Genomic DNA, 21,151 nt, shown 5'->3' on the forward strand with positions numbered 1-21,151 from the left:
AATAGGTTAACATTTTAGTTTCAGTCGCGATTGCAATACGTGAGAAGTTTATTTATATTCAAAAAGCGATTTTACTCAACTACATATGTTTAAATAATCTAATAGTATCGAAAAATAAAAACAAAACAAATATCCACCATTGTTGTTTTATGTTTAGTGTTGTACCTATACTATGTACATTAAAATCGACTTGCTATACCGAATAATCAATAGGTTTTTTATTGTAGTTTTAATTAATAGAATAATATTCTCATTCGACAATATACTACAGGATTTTCTTTGGTAAATTACAACATACGGTTCTCATATATACATTTTATTTTGCTAAGTCGACCATTTTGTTCTTCGATTTATAAAATAGCGATACTGAATAATCGATTTAGTGCATTCTTCATTTGACATAGAGTATAATGTTGCCAGTAAATAAAAACAAAACATTTTACTTGCATATCCGGGTAAGGCGGCCATTTTGTGGTGTCGCTGTGGCATTAAAATATCCCTCTTCCAATTTCGTCTATTTTACATGGGAGTATTACTTTTTGTTGTGATTGATAGATTTTTCAAGTGTTTTGATTATACGACTTTTTATTTTTAAATTAATTTAAAATGGAGCAAGACGTTGATACTGCCTATAACACGTTTTGCTGTACATGTTTGAGTTCTGATAGAAATGTTATATCAATTAATGGCTTAACACAAATCTATCAAGTATTTAGATTAATAATGTACGATTACGCGGGCGACCGGGTAAGTTTTAAAAGTTTTAAAGTTATTGTGTTATTAAGTTGATGTGTTATATCAAAATTACATAAACTTGACATAAATACGAATGTATTATGTAAATGATCAGATACGTTTTAAATATTCAGTAAAAAAAATAAAGAAGGATCTGTCAGTTGCCAAGGTTTTTCGAAAAATAAAAAAGTAAAGTTTCGTAAAAAACACTTTGCTTGTATTTAGCGTAACTTATAATTTTAATATGTAGTTTGATTAACCCGTTAAAATAAAAAAAGGTATTCTTCTTTTACACAAATAAAATGAAATATTTATAAAAAACAGTTTACATTTCGCTTTTATATATACAATGATGAAAATTATACAATGTGTTGCTCTGAAAAAACAAAGAAACGACATTTAAAGCTATTTACCAATTCCTATACATAAAATTAAAATTAAATATTTCTTTTATATGTGACTATTATGAAGTGTCAAAATATCTTTATGAAAACAATACATATTACTACTGCTATAAAAAAGGTACTATACAAATATACAAACTCAAAGGAATGTATTCCTTTATATATATATATATATATATATATATATATATATAGTACGTTAACGATATATATCTGGCTGTTTTTAATGGAAAAACAAATTTTGATATCTGAGTAAACTGAAGAATTAAAGTTTTACTATTGTTTGTTTAAGTTTTTTTCATTTTTTTTTTTGTTTGTGCATACACAAGAGTGACTATACAATAGATACTTAAATGAGTACCTTGATGATGAAAAAAAAAAACAAAGGAAACATTTGTAACAAAATAGCAAACAGAGTACTTTAAATTTTTAATTTTGTTTGTATTTTTTTTTTTGTGATTACATAGTAAAGGCACTGTTTAAATAAAGAAGATGTGACACAGATCACACACGATTCACGCCAACTAGAAGCTACATCCGGCATTCTGTTATATGTCCCTAGAAAGGAAACGATAAGCTGTTAAAATTAAAAAAAAAAAAAAAACTAAAAACAAAAATCTTTCCAGTATGGAGATTCCATTGTGGAATTAGATCAACTCGTTTGTTGGGAATGTCTGGCGATTATGAAGAAATTAGCAAGATTTAAACGGCAAGTACACAATGCACAGGAACATTTACGAGTTCTAGCCATGAGTCACTCACAAGAGGTATTATTAATTTAAGATAATGCTATCAAATTTTGTTTTACTATTCTCCTTGAGTTGTGACGTATTGATGTCCCTATTGTAATAATGTTAAATATAATAAGTTAAATATTACAAAACTATTTTGTAATTACAGACAATGGATCATACGTACATGTCACGATCTCTATCATCGCTCGAATGTATTATAAAAACGGATTATGACCGAGTTTTTGTCAATTACAACGATGAAAGCGTCATGGAGGATAAGGAGATACGTACAGACTGGCCGCACTATATAACTATAAGTACAGCTCAGAGTGTCAAGAATGAGACTTGCGACGTAGCCCAGGCTTTAAGAGATCATATTACTTTGGGTATTGACAATCAAGTTATCGGAGGTATTATTTAATTTTTATATATGCCATATATTTTTTAATTTTCCAATAATAATATCGCGGTCATTAATCGAAATAGAATATAGCCTATATTTTAAGTTGCACAAAGTTACATATCAGTCTGTGCAAAATTTCATTAAAATCGTTGCAGTAGTTTCGAGATTGGCCCTAACAAACATCGTGACACGAGATTTTTATATTTGTCTATATAGCTAGTAGACTGGGCACATTTCGTACCCCTCACATTTTTTTTTTTGTTCTTTATTCTGTAAGAAAGGCCAAAGTGGTAGAAAACGTAACGAGGCCTGCTTGTTTTACTGGGCAAAACATCTTTTGTGAGGAAAAGATACATTTTAAATATCACATTTATCGTTTGTAAGGAATAAACTCTAGTTGCTAACAATTGGTTTTTTTGTGAATATATAGAAATTCTCATTTATATAAAGTAGTGGCCGAAGTTCGACCATAATTAATTTAAATTATAAGTGAACGTTATTAGGGCTCTCTTGTCAAAAACTATACTTCTATAATAATAAACAAAGAACAAGTATATATATGGTCGTGTGTGTCAAATAATAGTGTAATGTTTTTTTATTGATTAATGTATTTTTTATACATAAGTAAAAAATAAATACATTAGCATTCTGCACTCCTCTATATAAACTATAAGTGTCCGAAAATTCACAATCCTCCGTCTGCGCAATTTTCGTAAAAAGGTGTAAAAAGTTTTGGCTTCACGTATTAATATAGAATCATGCCCAGACAATAATTAATCAATTTGGTGCAATCGTCCAGAAGGTATGCGTTAAAACATTTCTGGGTCGCTGATAACATTAGCAACAGTTTTCTCTGATGCCCCACCTATGTTTGCATCGTGATGCCATACACCCTATAGCCTTACTTGACGAATAGGCCATCAAACGTTTTTAAAAAAAAAATTAACCAGTATTTTTTAAAATATGAGCTCGTTCATTCAAATGAACTTTTCAGCTTTATAATATTATTATAGATATTATAAATTAATACATTATATGTTCAGTTCCAGAGTTAGTATTAGAAAATCCTGTGACCGGCGTCATGTCTCACATAGTGGTCGGTACGGATGGTCTGGTCACGAATGATACGTTTGCCGCTCAACCCATTAAGGGTGAAATGCCGGAGCTTATAATTGAGTAAGTGTCGCTTCAGACTGTAATATCCCACTGCCGGGCAAAGGCCTCTTTCACAATGTAAAAGAAGGAATAAGGTTAAACCCACCACGCTGCTCCAATGCGGGTCGGCGGATATATTCCCTACTATGAGTAACGATCGCTATCAGGTGTAAATGATAACAACCGGGACCGACGACTTAACGTGCTCTCCGAGGCACGGTGGAGAAACCCACAAGGACTAACACCCAAACCGAAAGTAAATATTTTTATAAACACAAATATCCACTTCAAGCGGGAATCTAATCCGCGACCGTCGGTGATTAGGCGGCGCCGACACGGCACACGTAGCATTACACCAGAGCGGTCGTCAATTATTATGTATATTTATTTTTGATTTGACATTGTACTAAAATCATTAACCGGCTTAAATAGTTGTGTGACTTCAATTACATCAACAAGTAATTACAACGTAGATACTCAAAAAAATAGTAAAGTAAATGTAAAACATATATTTAAAGATACTCAAAAAGTGCTCATCAGATCTCGATCAAATTCAAATAGGACCAAAACACAATCTTTCAAATAAAACAAGAATCATCGAAATCAGTACACCCAGTGAAAACTTATGAGATATACAACGTAGATCGACGTAAAAAATAGTCAAGTAAATACGCATAATTAGATATAACTCGAAGAGTACTTGTCAGATCTCAATTAAACTTAAATGAGATCACACGACAAGCACTAGTTTATATTTAAAAAAAAAACATTTATCGATTCCGGTCCAGCCACTCAAAACCAGTAAAATATTATGAGACACACATAAAGAAAAGGCATACAGTCGAATTGAGAACCTTATCTCTTTTGTAACCGACTTCAAAAATGTATTTTTTTTTAAAGTTGGTTTTGTGACTATTTTTTTTTTTTTTGTCTAATATCATTTTATTACTTGTCGATGTAAATTAAAACTTTTTTTTTATTTATTTTTATAATAAACACAATTAGTTTAGAATGTAGTTATGTTTAGCTGTGTGGCTACGGCAGTAAAGAATATAGCTACCCCATCTCTTCCCGTGGGTGTCATAAGAGGCGACTAAAGGATAACACAGTTCCACTACCACCTTGGAACCTAAAAAGCCGACCGAGACGGCGGAATAACCATCCAACCGCTGGCTTTGAAATACACAGGCCGAAGACAGCAGTGTCTTAGTTGCGACAAAACCAGCCCCGCGGTCACCAACCCGCCTGCCCAGCGTCGTGACTATGGGCAACACACATGAGTTCACGCCATTTTTGGCGCGCACTTGTGGAGGCCTATGTCCAGTAGTGGACTGCGATAGGCTGAAGTAATAATAGTTATGTTAGGCCAAATGGCATGGGCGTGGGCATGAGGACAACAGAGATAAATATTTGATCAGCAGAATTGAAAAACTCGCATTGTTTTACGCTTTAAAATGTCATGAGAAAGTCTTTTTTAGAATTAGAGGGGAATTCAACCAGAGCATGTAAATCTGTTCGGTCGTGTCCATTTGTAATTTTAAATCGTTGTAATTAAATAGTTTTGACGTTTAATTCTAGTAATAATTTTTAAAAAGCCCTTTCCCGATAAAAATAAGTACAATAATAATTGTTTACCTAACTATTACGTATTCGTATCTTCTATTGATATTCCTTAATAAATAAATAAATTTTTGCAGTGAAACAATTCTTTAGAATCGCTGTGATTTGTAACTTGTTGAAACGTAAATGCGTCACGATAAAAAAGAAACGCATAAATGTATTCGAGAGAATGAGATGGAATACATTTTTGATCATCGTTAGCGTTAAGCGACGCGTCTTTCATGGCGCTCACGACCTTTTTCACGAGGCCGTGATCATCGTCGATAAGACAAATCGCAACTGCCTACCTTCCTACGACTTTCCAGAAGTTTCACTTCTGCTGTGTGTGAATTGCACACACACACCTTTTTTCTAAGTTAAATAATCTTACAATATTTTCAGCCCACTATCTACGGGGGACACGGTAATAATAAGTCAAAAGCCGAAAGATAAGACGAGCAGTAAGGATCTCAAGTCGGGTTACATGACTGAATATATGTCAGAGGCTGATATGTTAGCTATAAGGTGAGGAAAGATCATAAAAAAAATATTCAAGGTCATATACAAATTCTTCTCAGGTCATATAACGCTCAAGTGAGGTCATATACTAACTCAGGTCATATACAAAGTCATATATCATTAAAAAAAAAAAATATTTTGTCAATACGAGCTTATGTGAAGTATTAAATAAAAGAATATTATCTAAGTTTATACAAAACTCATTGAGGTCATAAAAATTTCGTCTAATTCTTAAAAAGTGATCTAAAGTAGTACACAATTTTAGGTAAATTAAAATATTGTTTATACAAATTCAGCTAAGGTCATATACAAAACTAAAGATGAGGTCATAATGAAGAAAACTGAATGTTTACCTGTAAAGGGTTGTTACACTATCACTTGAAATAATTATATTTTTATTAAATAGTTATACTGTATATTAACTGAACTAGTGGAAATAATTCCTGGTAAACCATCAAAAAATATATAAAAATTAGGCTAATTTATATGACATTGTTTCGATGCCTATATAATCTTATATATAAAATTCTCGTGTTACAATGTTAGTTACAATACTCCTCTGAAACGGCAGGACCGAATTTTATGAAATTCTGCGTGCATATCGGGTAGACCTGAGAATCGGCCAACATCTATTTTTCATACCCCTAAGTTATAGAGGAGGGGGTGAAGGGGGTTAATAACATATATGGCAACACAACATTTGCGGAGTCAGCTAGTATAATATAAAATTTGTTTCAGGGAAGAATTAAAACAGAAAGTGCAATACACGAGTACGGCTTACAAATGTGAATTGTGTATAATTGGATTTTACACGCAACAGCAAGTCGAGGATCATTTGATTACAATGCACACAGAGGTATGTTTGATTTATTAGTCAACGTTTCAACTGTCGTGACAGCCAGAACAATTACCGAGGTGAAAAATGGGAAAATAGTGAACCAAAAAAATATCCGTCAATCCTGTGGAGCAGTAAAGTAGATTAAGCCTCAATCCTCTAGGTAGGGCACAGCAGGAATTTCCTGCTCAAAATATGGAGCAGCCCGACTGGGGAAGTACCTCGACCTTACAGAAGATCACAACTAAATAATACTGTTTTCAAGCAGTGTTGTGTTCCTGTTGGTGAGTAAGGTGACCAGAGCTCCTGGGGGATTGGGGATAGGGTCGGCAACGCGCTTGCGATGCTTCTGGTGTTGCAGGCGTCTATAAGCTACGGTAATCGCTTACCATCAGGTGAGACGTACGCTTGTTTGCCGACCTAGTGACATAAAAAAAATCCTTTTCCTACATGCAGAAGGAGGTCTATGCCCAGCAGTGGGATGTTAAAGGCTGAATCGTTTCATAGCTCCCTGTGACCTTTGCTTAACAATGAACTGTTGATGGTAAGCGATTAACGTAGCTTATAGACACTTGCAACGCCAGAAAAAACGCATTGTCAACACTACCCCATATCCCTCCCCGTGATCTTCTGTAAGGTCGAGGTACTTCCCCAGTTGGGCAGCACCAGATTTTTCAGTTAAGTTTATTTATACGACTAAACCCCATCTCATAGTTTGACGACCCGTTGGCGCAACGGTTAACGCACTGGCTGTTGCGCCAGCGGTCACGGGTTCGATTCCCGCTCACGACAGACATTTATATCGACCATATAGATGTTAGTCGTGGTCTGGGCGTTGTGCTTGTGTATTGTATGTGTTTCCGGACCACCAGCACAGGAGAAAATCCTACTGGGGGCCGTTGAGTGTGAAGCGTTTATTAAATTTATTAATTAAAAATAGTAGGCGTTTATCATCCCCAAGAGCTCTGACCAACTTACTCAACAAAGAAATACTAAACTTCTAATATAATTAACTGTATTAATTTTAACGGTTTTAACTGTTCTAAAATTATTTTTCGGTTGAATTTAAATGTTTTTGTGTTTATGTTATACTATGTCTGTTTTATGGAACGAAGTTCCTTATGGGGCGTTGCGGAGGGGTACTCTAGCTACTCTTAAAAAATAGCGTAAGATTTTTATTGTATAGTCATACAGTGTCTAATGTATAGTCTATGTGATGACTATTATTATTATTGCATTTTGCTATTATTCTTATATCATTCGATAATTATTATATGTATATTTTTATAAATCATTTTAAATAAAAATAAATTTGTTAAGATAAGTAGGTATTTTTTTTTATAGATTAAAAAAATCATAATAAAAAAATGTATACCCAAATAATTATTTTCTCTAAACATCGAATAGAACTTGAAATTAATATTTTATAGACGACATCACACGGTTTTTTTTTTTAACAAACGAGTACCGAGTATGTATGGGTATTTCCGATATTGACACAGTGAGATGGGTCATTGTTAGGGATGAAGCCAGCCAACACCTTTTTTCTTGTTTCGAAATTTTAAAGGTCCGTTCATATTGAATACTTCTAAAATTTACTGTATTATTTTTATGTCACCGGTTTTGTTAGATACGCTTCTTTTTGTTTATACCTGTGGTGTGTTCAATGTATGTATTGTCGGTCACCAACCCAGCCCAAGCCCAGCGTGATGACTATGGGCAAAACACATGAGTTCACGCTATTTTTGGCGTGAACTTTTGGAGGCCTTTGTCCAGCAGTGGACTGTTTTAGGCTGAAATGATGATGATGATGATGATGATGATTGTGTGGAATGTCGTATACGTCAATTTGCAAGAACTTATTACGATTCGGCGGCTATTTTAAAATGGCGGCTTTTTGTCTGTCCTTTAATTCCAGTAGTTTGAGACTATGTAATAAATGGTCTGTGGTGGAAGAGACTATTTATATATACTTTATTTTGGTTCCAGATTCTAGCTGATGATTATTATTATTATACCAATTTTTTTTACAGAAACCGGGTCACGTACCGTGTAAAGTGTGCTACGTATACATGCAGAAATCAAAACTAGAAGAACACACACACAGTCACTATTTAAGATATATTTGCAAACTGTGCAATAAAACGGAAACGAGCGTCAAACTCATTACGCTCCACGTCAAGGCGCACATGGTTAAAGCGACCCCGAACGCTGTTATACAGATCGGCGATGATTTGGAAGGGAAGGTAATTTTGAAATTGTGTTTGTATCGTTTCTTTTTTTTTTCGTAAGTATAATGGACGCGTTCCAATAAGCGACCGCAACGACCGCAACTTTATTATGTAAACTAGCTACGCTCTGCGGTTTCACTCGCGTTAATTTGAAAAAAAAAGCACTTAATATATAGCCCACAATAGTCTTCCTCGGTAAATATACTATCCAACACAAAAATAATTTTTGAATTCGAACCAGTCATCATCATCATCATCATGATGTTAACCACTAGTCCCCGAAATTGCGGGTAGCGCTATTCGACGGATGATCGTATCCAGCAGATAAAAGTTTTGATATATCATTCTATATCACCATCGAATCCGCAAATATGAATCTTATAGGTGTAATTTCTTAACTGAGACGAAACATGACCTAATGGCTTATTCTACCTCCTGCTGTTAAAGTCTAATCGTAACTTATATGCTGGATAAAGTTTACCCACGACCTGTGAAACATGCGCTGTGATTATTTAAATGGTCGATTACGTTTACAGGGACGTAAAAATAAAAAAGAAGTGAAACAATCGAAGGAGGATAAAAATCAACCGACGCCGGGTGATCTGAGGAAGTTGCTTTCGAAAACAACCATTGTCGGTTACAAGTGCTTGGAGTGCGATATGTTTTTCAAGTGAGTTTGTTTTTGAAGTAAAATTTCTTTACGTGACGTTACGTGGGAGGCATCAGTGAAATAGGTCCTAATTTAATTGTTTAAAACTTTTTTTTTTTTTCAGAAATTCCCGAGCTCGAAAGAACCATGTGGCGAGGTTTCACAGAGAAGGTCTACAGTGCGATCATTGTAAGAAGAGGTTCGTTAATAGGACCACGCTTACTACACATTTAAGGTAATCATTAGGGACCAACCATTAATTACGTCATTCGATAAGGGGGGGGGATCCCCCTTGTGATACAATGTTACAACATGACCTCTTATACCCCTGTATTATTATTATTTGACATATTTAATGTCGAAATTCGACCACAATTAATTTAAATAATAAGTTTATTACATTATTAAGTTTCTGTTGTCAAAGACTACTTCTATAATAACTAGCGACCCGCCCCGACTTCGCACGGATGCAATAACTATCAATGTTCCTCTACTATATTATGTATGTATTATACATATAAACCTTCCTCTACAAACACTATTTACTAAAGATACCCGCCTCAAAATCCGTTCCGTGCGTAGTCAAAGATTTAAGCATACATAGGGACAGACAGACAGCAGGAAGCGACTTTGTTTTATACTATGTAGTGATTCTTGAACCGAATACTATGCTATATAATATATATAATATGTTAGTTCAGTGTTTCCCAAAGTGGGCGATAACGCCCTCTTGTGGGCACTGCAATATTAAAGGGAATACTAAAAAAAATGGTGCCGTTGTGTAGAGGCTTGGAGGATTTGTCATTTAATCTATAAGGACTCTCGACTACAACTTATGAACAAAGGGGCACTATAAAATAATTTATTCTCTTAGTGGGCAGTAGACAAAATAAGTTTGGGCACCCCTGCTTTACCTATTAAATTAATTTGAACATTAACTATTTTCTGTACACAGATACTATTTAGAAAAAAACTGTTGTTTTAATAAAGACTAATTAATTTCAGGCTCCACGAAGGTCCATTACCGAGAGAGGAGTGCCCGATATGCCACAAAATGGTCAGGACGATACAAATCAAATACCACATACAGAGACACCAGAACACCAGTCGGTATGAATGTAAGGACTGCAATAAGGTGTTCAGTCACTTGTCCACTTATCAAGCCCATCTCAAATATTCCAGACCGCATGCATCGGATCAGATATTTAAGTAAGTATTAAAATATACGGTAAGTCTTTAGATTAAGACCCGTCAAATAATTTTTTTTTAACCCAACCTATCTAACTTCAAAATTTGACCGTTTATCAGCTTAATTTCGTGACAAAATTAATTCGACGGCGCTTAATCTAAAGACTAGCCAAATATATGTTCTCAAACGAAATAAAAAAAATCTACTTACATTGACAAGTGAATAAATCGTATAAAAATAATTGTGTTTGCTCGCAAATGAAGAAAACTGACTTCAATTACTTCTACAAGTAATATAATGTAAGTAGACGAAAAAAAAAAAAATAACAAACGCACTAGTCGTCACTATGATTTTCGAAGATTCCCCCTCGATTTCTGTGAAATGCCATTATTAGATTCTGGTTTCTTTATCATGGTACCAGCGTTTGGATTAGATGATTGAGATTTAACAAAAAAAAGAATCGGCAAAATCGGTTCATAAACGACGAAGTTATGTAGATAATATGTACACACACACGCACACATACACACATATATATATATATATATATATATATATATATATATATATATATATATATATATATATTGCCTTGGAGGCGTGGGGCGGATGGCTGGCTCCCGGGCTTATATGCCTTGCTTGGGACCACACAATCTTCACTTCTAGTTCAATGTTTAATTGTTTATCTTTAATATTATCCGATTAAGCACCGGCCGGCAATATATTGGAATATATAGAAAAAAAACGGAACGAGCTGGGCGCGCAACGGACACAAACTGCTCACGCGAAGACGTCTCGGCGAACCCGGCGTCGCAAGATGGCGCTCGCTTCGAATCATCGAGCGAACGAGTGAGCGGGTTAACGAATCAATCGTGGCGCCCAAGTGGCGCGTACATATACAGTCGAATTGAGAAACTTTGTCCTTTTTTAAAGTCAGTTAAAAAAAAAACCAACAAAATCGGAACACTCAGTGAAAGTTATGAGGTTACATAGATGAATAAAACGTTAACGTTACGGACGTTTTTTGCCGGCTAGGGTACCTCTCCGAAACGCCTCATAAGGAACTTCGTTCCTAAAACAGAAAACACACAGTCGAATTGAGCAACTCCTAATTTTAAGTAGATTAACAATTGAGAAGCATTAATTTAAACCACACATACTACATACATATATATTTTCCAGGTTTCCATGTCCGATGTGCAACAAAGGCTATCCGACAAAGCAAGCGATGCAAGATCACTTCAACTACCAACACTTAGGCAAGACATCACACAAGTGCCCCATCTGTGATAAGGTAAATGCCCTATTCTTTATCCTATTTTCGTTTCTCCTTACACTTCTTCCTCCTGCATTCTCCTTAGTCCTCCCTATTCCTTTCTTTTCCCTTTTCCTTTTTTCTCCTTATCCTTTTCTCCTCCTAACTCCTTTCTTCTCTCTACTCCTTTTTCCTCATTATTGCTCTACTCTCTTCTTCGATCAAATAAAGTGAAACTCTCTACTGCTTATTACCTCTATCAAAAATAGGAGAACTTATTTATTTTTCTTTCCGATAGGTAAAATAAATAAACTTTTATCAAATTTATTTATATGTTATATGTCAAATGGCTTTATCAGCGTCAGTAACAGGTGAAACAAGACACATCTATATCAATAAAAGTTAATCTTCGGAACGGATAAGTTAATCATACAGAGTTGTACTCATATGACTTCCTAACGACTGTACTAAAATGAAGTTTTTGGGAGTTAACTCCTTAAGAATCGATTTTCATACAAGGCCCCCGGTATGAAAAAAATATGAGGAGTAAAATCTACTGAACGAATGACCTCGTTACGTTTTAGTGCGTTATCGATGGCGCCATAGATGGCGGCCCAAAACCGTCGTCGTATTGGACGATCGACGTTTTCTAATAACGCCATCTCGATAGATGGTGTTATTAGAAAACGTCGCATCATTTGATTCGTTTATTTACCATTTGATATGGTATTAATATTTTTCTTAGACTAGTAAGCTTTTTTTGTGCCTATTTAGATTCCAGTCGTGCGTCGGAGCTGACTCACACACTTTTTTTATTTATGAGAAAAAAATAATGTGATACAATATTCGCCGTTTCAGTTATTACTTTAGTATGATAAAAACAAAAAATATACATTACAGCCGATAGCGTCACATAAAAACGTGGAAAGGCACATGATGAGGGTACACGGAGAGAAAAAAGTCAAGCCGAGAAACCACGTGTGTCAACAGTGCGGTAAAGGATTTACAGTAAGTTTGTTTGTTACGCTTTCACGCGAAAACTACTTGACCGATCATCATGAAACTTTGTACACGTGTTCTTGGAGGTATTAGAAGTAACATGGAATACTTTTTATTAGAAGAATATAAAATTCAATGTGAGCAAAGTCGCGGGTAAAAGCTAGTAATATGATAAATGCGAAATTTTGTCAGGATGGGTGTATGTTTGTTACTCATTCACGCATAATATCAGGAACGATTTGAACGAAACTTGGCTTTTCGACCCGACATTACAGGTATGAGACCGCAGGGCGACGCGGGCCCGCTGTCATGTCTGAACAACGGCGATAATATTTTTTTAAATTGAAATTTATTCCTAACGCTCGATTTACTGTGGACAAAACAAGAAGTGAATCTGTACTATAAGGCGAGGAAGATAAAAGGCGGGTTTTGTGAAATTATGATGAACAGAGACAATATCCCGACAAATTATACGACTACGCCAGAATAAGTTTTTGACCATATTCTTGAGCTATCTATCTATTCTATAAGCTATCAAGGACGATTTAGAGTCTGGAATAAATAATAATATAAGAAATATACTCGTAATGATAATATTATAAGAAATATAATATTACTAGCTGAGCCCGCAAACGTTGTTTTGCCATATATGTTATTAACCCTCTACACCTCATAACTTAGAGGGGTGAAAAATAGATGTTGTTCGATTCTCAGACCTACCCAATACGTACACAAAATTTCATGAGAATCGGTCAAGCCGCTTCGGAGGAGTTTAACTATAAACACCGCGACACGAGAATTTTATATATTAGATAATCATATAAGATTATAATAATAATATAAAAAGAATAGATTGCACAATACTGCAGTGCTGACGCGCGGGGAGTCACCACGCTGTTGCCATTTGATCTAACGCATAGGATCCCGCCACCGCCGCCTTTGTGGGCTCATGCACAACAATTTGCTGAAGATCATGACATGATCAAATGCATAGTTTACGATTCTATAAAGGACATACAGACAAACATTCATTTATATATATATATACTTAAGGTTTTTTAGTTTAATGCTATTTATCTAATTATTATTATATTATAAGTAACTTATAATACATTACTTTATTTTTCTAGATATCTCTTTCGTATTTATTAAATTATATATTTTGTATATATACATATATATATATATATATATATATATATATATATATATATATATATATATATATATATATATATATATATATATACTAGCTGTGCCCGCGGCTTCGCTCGCGTTGAAATCAGTGTGTCACAAAGTTTTTCCGGTAAACCTCCAGTGAAACTATCATCAAAATCGGCTTAGCCGTTCCGTAAACCTTCCTCTTGAAGCCCTCTCTCCATTGGTGAAACCGCATAAAAATCCGTTAAGTAGATTTTGAGGGAATCGATCACATACACTTTTGGGGACTTTGTTTTATAATGCCTGTTACTACAACTGTTACCCGCGACTACGTTCGCATAGTTATGCAGATATGTACTATTAAGATTTTTAACGCAAATTATTTTTTTAAATAATCTATCAGGCGAACTTATAGCTGCTGTATACGTTTCATACAAACTATCATCCCCAATTAAACTCCCTTAGCGATGGAATATCACAAAATCCGTTCTTAGCGGAAGTCTACTATATAACTATAATATATAACTATAATCTACCGCCCCCTTGCCAAATTTCATCTTTGTCCATCCTGGGTGGATGGGACCATCCAGCGGTTTTTGAGTTCTCGTGATGAGTGAGTAGGCGACCTTTCTCTTTTATATATATAGATCACGATGCATTATTTGGACAACTCCTCACCATCTATAGAGCATACATTTTAAATTTCAAATCTCTTACTTCAAAAACATGGGACTGTCATACAAACTTCCAACCCCTATTTTACCCCCTTAGGGGTTGAGTTTCGTAAAATCCGTTCTTAGCGGATGTCTACGTCCTATAAGGAGCCTACTTGCCAAATTTCAAGTTTGTAGGTGTTATAGTTTCGGAGATTTCGTGATGAATGACCTTTCGCGTTTATATATATTATAGATATATATATATATATATATATATATATATATATATATATATATATATATATATATATATATATATAGATTTATTTTATATTTTTTAAATTTATTAATAGTAATTATAAATTGCTTGCAGGATAGAAAAGCGTTAACACAACATGAAGTAATACACTCGGGAGAAAGGCCTTTGTCATGTGATATATGCCAGCAGACGTTCAAACAAAAAGCCTCGCTCTACACGCACAGGAAAAGGGTGCATAAAGTGTTTCCAGCGAAGAAAGTTGTCGAATTTATGGACAATAAACAACAATAGTTAATATTGATATCGACTTTTAGTTTAGGCTGATCACCTAATGTTGTTAAAGATGTCCCATTATCCTACCAAAGATAAATTTCAGGTTATTTTCAAAACACACTTCCGACATACTACTATAGTATATATTAGGAATCTTGATGTAGACGATTATTGAATATAAATACTATAAATAGATAATCAGAACGCTGGTGATTGGAATCAATTTCATTCCTTTCAAACTTAAGTCCAATATAATTAAAAGTAGTTGGCCGTGCTTCTTACCGCCTCAGGTTCACATAATCTGACGAAGTTCAATGAAAAAAAGCTGTGTGCAATTCAAATGTGATTTGTTCTATCGACGGTGATCACAGCCTCGTGAAAAAGGTCGTAAGCGCCTGTTAGCAAAGTTAGGTTGCGTTGTGGAGATCGTCAAGAGAGTAGCAGCACGAAATAATAACAAAGATATTTGTAATGAAATGTGAGTTTTATTTCAATAAACTATCACTGCATTACACTGTCGGATTATACAAATAAAATACAATTAATTTAACAATTTGTAACAAGCAGATGGAACGATTCAAGATGATGAAGATTTGTCGGTGCTACGCCTATGGTCCTCAAGTAGTAGTCTGGTCCTCACTAATTCACTTGTTAATGTGCTAGCAATCGACCCCGCCGCGAGACTTGATACGACTATGTCAAACTGTTCGGGCAATCCTGACAACATTATCTCTGCCACTTCAGCGTCTTCGATTGTCTTTCCTGTCAGAGATCTGCTGTACTAAGCGTATTATAGCCTCAATGTATTCAGACATCGATGAGTATTGATTATAGTCGATCCTGTGCAACCTAACTTTGCTAACAGCGCCATGCAAACGCGTCGCTCGGTCTCGACTTATGGCCAGCGAACGAAAGGTTATTATAATTTTGTTCCAATTACAAACAATTTTACTAGTTTTTGTCCTGCGTGGAATTGTGAGAAATTGGCCTTGAATAGTTAGTAGCGATCGATACTCGTAATAGGGACCTACCTTTCTCTACCCTGACCTATATTGAAACAATTCCCTGGCAATATGGTTGATATATTTTAAAATAAGTTACTCCAAAACACTTGGTTTTTTTTTTTAATAAATATGGCAAATGTATAGAAAATTAATATTAAATGTAATGGTGCTTTATAATTGTAAATAAAAGATTGACGTGCGTTTATTATCTTTAAGTGTTTTATTTTTATAACAATAAATTTATATACTTCACAATTATTAAACTGAAAGAAGTTTGTTTTTTTTTATGCAGTACCCAGAATATAATTTAAAATATGTGGTATTCAACAGTATCTTGGCTTCACCAACTTCCGAAGAGGCTAAAAATGTTTATAAATTAGTCCTAATATTATATTTAAAGAGACGTTAACGATGGGTGTGGTCATTGTGTGACAAAATCTTTTTTTAAAGAATAAAAAAAATTATTCACGATTTTTACTTATAATTTAGTTTTATTTCGATACTTCATCAATTCTTGAGACTACATTATTATTATCCTTGATTTTGGCGAAATCATCTGCGCCATTTTTCCTTTTTCTTATTTTTTATACTTCAAAAATGGAAATTTGCAGTTTGACTGTAAATTGTAAATCCTTTGTCTTCTTAAATTTTTACTAGGTGTACCGATTTTGATGATTTTTTTTCTTATTCGAAAGCGATATGTTGGATTGTGTGGCTTAATATATATGTTTGTTCTTTGTTTATTACATTAAAATTAAACCTTAACATTGCTCTCCCTGAAAAGTTTTTATACACTGACTTGACCTCCTTTTCCACCTGACTCTTCAAATGTCAACTGAACGTTCTAAAATGTTTTTAAACTTAAGCTTATCTATACTAATATTATAAAGAGGTAAAGTTTCTAGCTTTGTCTGTGTAGGGGTAATCATCGGCAATACTGATTCGATCATGAAAATTCTTTCATTAACAGAAAGCTACACTATTCAGGAATGATATAGGCTATATTTTATTGTTATTGGACAAAAAATTCAGTGAAAAATAATAGTATATGTTAATCAAGTCGGAGAAATAAGCGAGCGAGATGAAAAGTTTACTATAAGTATATTATTTGCATCACAAAAATAATTAACGCCCAAAGAAGTAGGCACGGATCGACTAGTAACATACATTACGGCTAGAACCCCTAAATTATGGGTCAATTTCTTTTATTTAAGATATTCATTTAAGAGGCTTTAACCGTTGCAGATGTATAATATGACTTTTTAAAAGCCACTGCTTAGTGCCTATGTCTGTATTAATATTAATATTTGCAAGAAAAATGCCCTTTGCAATGTTTTTTTTTTTATCGTCGATAGTAGAATTCAATAAAAAAAGTGATTTTATTTTTCGTTAAAAATAAATGCGTTTTTACTTGACGCTTTTTTCGTCGACCTACGTTGTATTATACCGCATAACTTTCTACTGGATGTACCGATTTTGATAATTCTTTTTTTGTTGGAAAGGGGATATCCCTAGTTTGGTACCATGATGAGGAAACCAGGATCTAATGATGGGATCCCAGAGAAATCGAGGGAAACTCTCGAAAATCCGCAATAACTTTTTACTGGGTGTACCGATTTTGATAATTTTTAATTTAATCGAAAGCTGATGTTTGTCATGTGGTCACATATAAATTTTATTGAGATCTGATAACTACTTTTTGAGTAATCTTTGATAACGCGTAGTTGCTTGACTATTTTTTCGTCGATCTACGTTGTATTACTTGTCGATGTAATTGAAGTCGGTTTTTTTTCGTTTGCGAGCAAACACAATTATTTACTTGACACGTAATAGTGGATAAAATTAATAGTTTTAATTATAACGTATTAAGTTTGTTTGAACTTATACTGATTCTACATACAGCAACCATCAGTGTTATTTTAATTACATTTTTTTTAAAGTATTTATTATATTTGGAGGACTGGCTGTTTTCAGTATACGTATTCACGATGACCAAGCATGTAACATCCCACTGCTAGGTATAGGTCTCTTTATCCATGTAGGAGAAGGATCGGAGCTTAATCCACTACGTCGTTTAACTGCATTTTCAAAGAATATTAAGTACCCTTTGAAATTCTTAGAAGATTACACGGTACAAGGATAAATGGATAAAAACCTGATTTGTGTTAAAAATGCGCAACAATTGACAACCTTAAAATGTATTGTTACTAAACTATTACTAATAGTTACTGATTAAACTGATTAAAGCACGGTACTTATTCAAAAAAAAAAAAACGATTTTAAAATTAAACGTTTCGTAACCAAAACTTTTATGTAAGAACGACTCTAATGTATAACAAAAAATATAACTGGAAACAATTTGTGTAATATAAATATACATAAACCTTTAATTATAACTTGTAAGATGTAATTTTTATATTTTAAGCAATAAATGAGATTTTTAACAAGTAATTTTTTTATTTCATACAAACTCACTTGGTAAGTAGGTTCGGAATTAGGTATATCATTCTTTTAAATTTTCGAGATACCCTACCATAACTATTGTATAGGTACCAGTTCAGTCATGAGTAATCAGTACTTTTCGAGTTATATCTAATAATGCGTTTTTAGTTGACTGTTTTTTCGTCTATGTCGAACTATATGTGGGTACCTCAGAAGTTTTTGCTCGCTGGACCCATTTTGAGTTTCATTCAAATTTTATCAAGATGTTTAGAAATGCGTATTTACTTGACCATTTTTGTCTATCTACGTACTTACGTTGTATTACTTGTCGATGTTATTGATGTCAGTGTTTTTTTTTTCGTTTGCGATCAAACACAATTAGGGGTATTTGATTTAGATAATATCACATTGCTTGCAGATTGACACGAATTAAAAATACTGGTATTATAAACTGAAAAGCAAATTCTTGCTACACAAACGTGTATACTTTATAGCACTTGTTTTGGTTTCAAAGATAAAAGATGTAAAACTCTGTGATAAATAAGAGTCAGGACATTTGGAATCTCAGCAAAAAATATTTGTTTATAAAACCAGTACTAAATTTAGCTTATAAAAAAAGGTTATAAATAAAACATCGAATTTAAAAAATATATTATTTTATTATTTGAATCAAGGCACTGTTCGGTTCTTACTATTATAATAACAAATGCACCAATATTGCAAAAAATATTTTTAGTTATAATCAAGTTTTATTTAATGATGATTTTTGTAGGATTTTTAACACACATTAGCTACCACTAAAAATCATATTGTTCATTCAAAATTAAATAATATTATAGTATTATACTAAAAAAAAAATTAATTTAAATTTGGTAATACGATATTTAATACATTTTTATTCGAAATTAAAGACAACGCGAATTATGCCGCGAAAATTGACATTTATACAAAAAAAAAAAAATGCAAAACAATTTGACATTTCTGACAAATATTTTTTTAATAATACAACGAAATAAAAAAATAATCCATACATAAAATTAACAGATAAAAAATGAGAACATAAAAATGCCTTTCGAATTTTATTTATACTAAACTAAAATTAAATGCTTATTAAATGTAAAATATTTAGCACCTATGAATTAATCTACAGTATATTGACGTAACTTTTGTACCATTAAAAAAAAAAAATTACCATTCGTAATCAATCAGTCCTGAAAATAAAATATAATTGAGCGATAAAAAATCATGTAATTTTATTACTATGGACGTAAGATTCTAGCATTAAAAAAGCGCTTTAGGTAGTTTGAATGGATGAACTTTATGGGGGACAAAATAAATTTCCCTTTACCTTTCCCCTGATGGCTACGGTCCGCCTGTTGGTAAGCGATTACCGTAACCTATACAACACACGTCCATGAGCTCTCTACCTTACAAAACATTACTTGAGAACGGTATTATTTCTCTGTGATCTTCCGCAAGGTTGAGGTACTTGCAGTCAGGCTGCGCCAAATTTTGAGCAGGATATTTTTATCTGTACCCAACTCAATAAATGAATTTATGCAATACAAACAAGCATTAACAAGCATATGCTTGTTTCAAAAATATATATATGAAATAAATGGACGAACACTGGCAACATTTTTCTAAACAGTTGCCAGGTGTAATAATTTGTACCTTAAATTTAACTTAACATTTGTATAAATCTACAATTTTATTAAATATTTCATTTTAAAATTTGCTACACCGTCTAACCTAACCCTGCTTGTGTATTTCTATTTTTAGAAATATCATAATACAGAATATCAAAGAACTATTTTTGTACTTCGGTACAAACTTTTTTATATCTTTATTATAATAATACTTAACGTAACATTTTATAAAGAATAATAACACAGGCTCACAAACATAAATGTGCTCTGCACCTTTTACCAGACCCAAGAAGAACTTTGCATTTTAAAGCGCTGAACTCAAATCCGTAGTTTAAAAAAAATTGCACACGTCCAATGTTCTACGATTTCCTAGCGATTAAAACGGTTTTTTTTACGGAAATAAAAATAAAAAATAAAACGTACTTGCGGTAGTCACAAGATTCATTTTCGAAAACGGATCCCAAAATTGGATTCAGTGCATCGAAATACATAACCCTAGCTACGCCTGGTCAATGCAGAGCACTTTTTTGTGGGCCAGTGTAATTATCTGGAACATTAAATTTAATATTAATAATTGACAAATATCATTTAATGATTATTTAATAAAACTTAATATCACTTTTTTGTACATCGCGTACAAAGGCAGCAAATGTAACGGATAAAAGTATTACAAAGAGGTTTGGTATTCCACCGAGAATATAAAATGGTCTATTACTAACTGCGTCCTTCCAAATGGCGGGTCCTATAGGAGTTATAGGTCCTATAAGAGTATGGTTTTTTTTGGTGGGAATGATAGACTTAACCTTTTTTTAGCAAATACCAATTGTAAGGGTGTGTTCACTTCAAGACTTCGTTTACCATAAATCTTTATAAACATAAAAAACCCAAACACAATAACTTTCTTAAAAATTATTTTAAAACATCTAAAAGCCAGTTTCTATGTTCAAAAAAAATATATCAATTATGCTCTGAAATCTTTCAGTTACAATCAAACGTTTCG

At 33.4% G+C, this 21,151-nt stretch overlaps 1 protein-coding gene across 1 annotated transcript; it reads left to right on the forward strand.

Moving 5' to 3' along the window:
• The first annotated feature begins 445 nt into the window (after positions 1-445).
• On the forward strand, positions 446-15,084 carry LOC123665971 (zinc finger protein 879-like). Its single transcript, XM_045600191.1, has 13 exons — positions 446-747; positions 1,766-1,906; positions 2,040-2,283; positions 3,320-3,452; positions 5,433-5,555; positions 6,288-6,405; positions 8,418-8,630; positions 9,152-9,285; positions 9,389-9,499; positions 10,270-10,473; positions 11,636-11,747; positions 12,609-12,716; positions 14,898-15,084. Exons 1-13 carry the CDS (start codon positions 607-609, stop codon positions 15,072-15,074), a joined length of 1,959 nt encoding a protein of 652 aa, XP_045456147.1. The 5' UTR covers positions 446-606; the 3' UTR covers positions 15,075-15,084.
• The last annotated feature ends 6,067 nt before the right edge of the window (positions 15,085-21,151 follow it).

The sequence above is a fragment of the Melitaea cinxia genome, chromosome 25 (genome assembly GCF_905220565.1).
Source record: "Melitaea cinxia chromosome 25, ilMelCinx1.1, whole genome shotgun sequence".
NCBI classification, from domain to species: Eukaryota; Metazoa; Arthropoda; class Insecta; order Lepidoptera; family Nymphalidae; genus Melitaea; species Melitaea cinxia.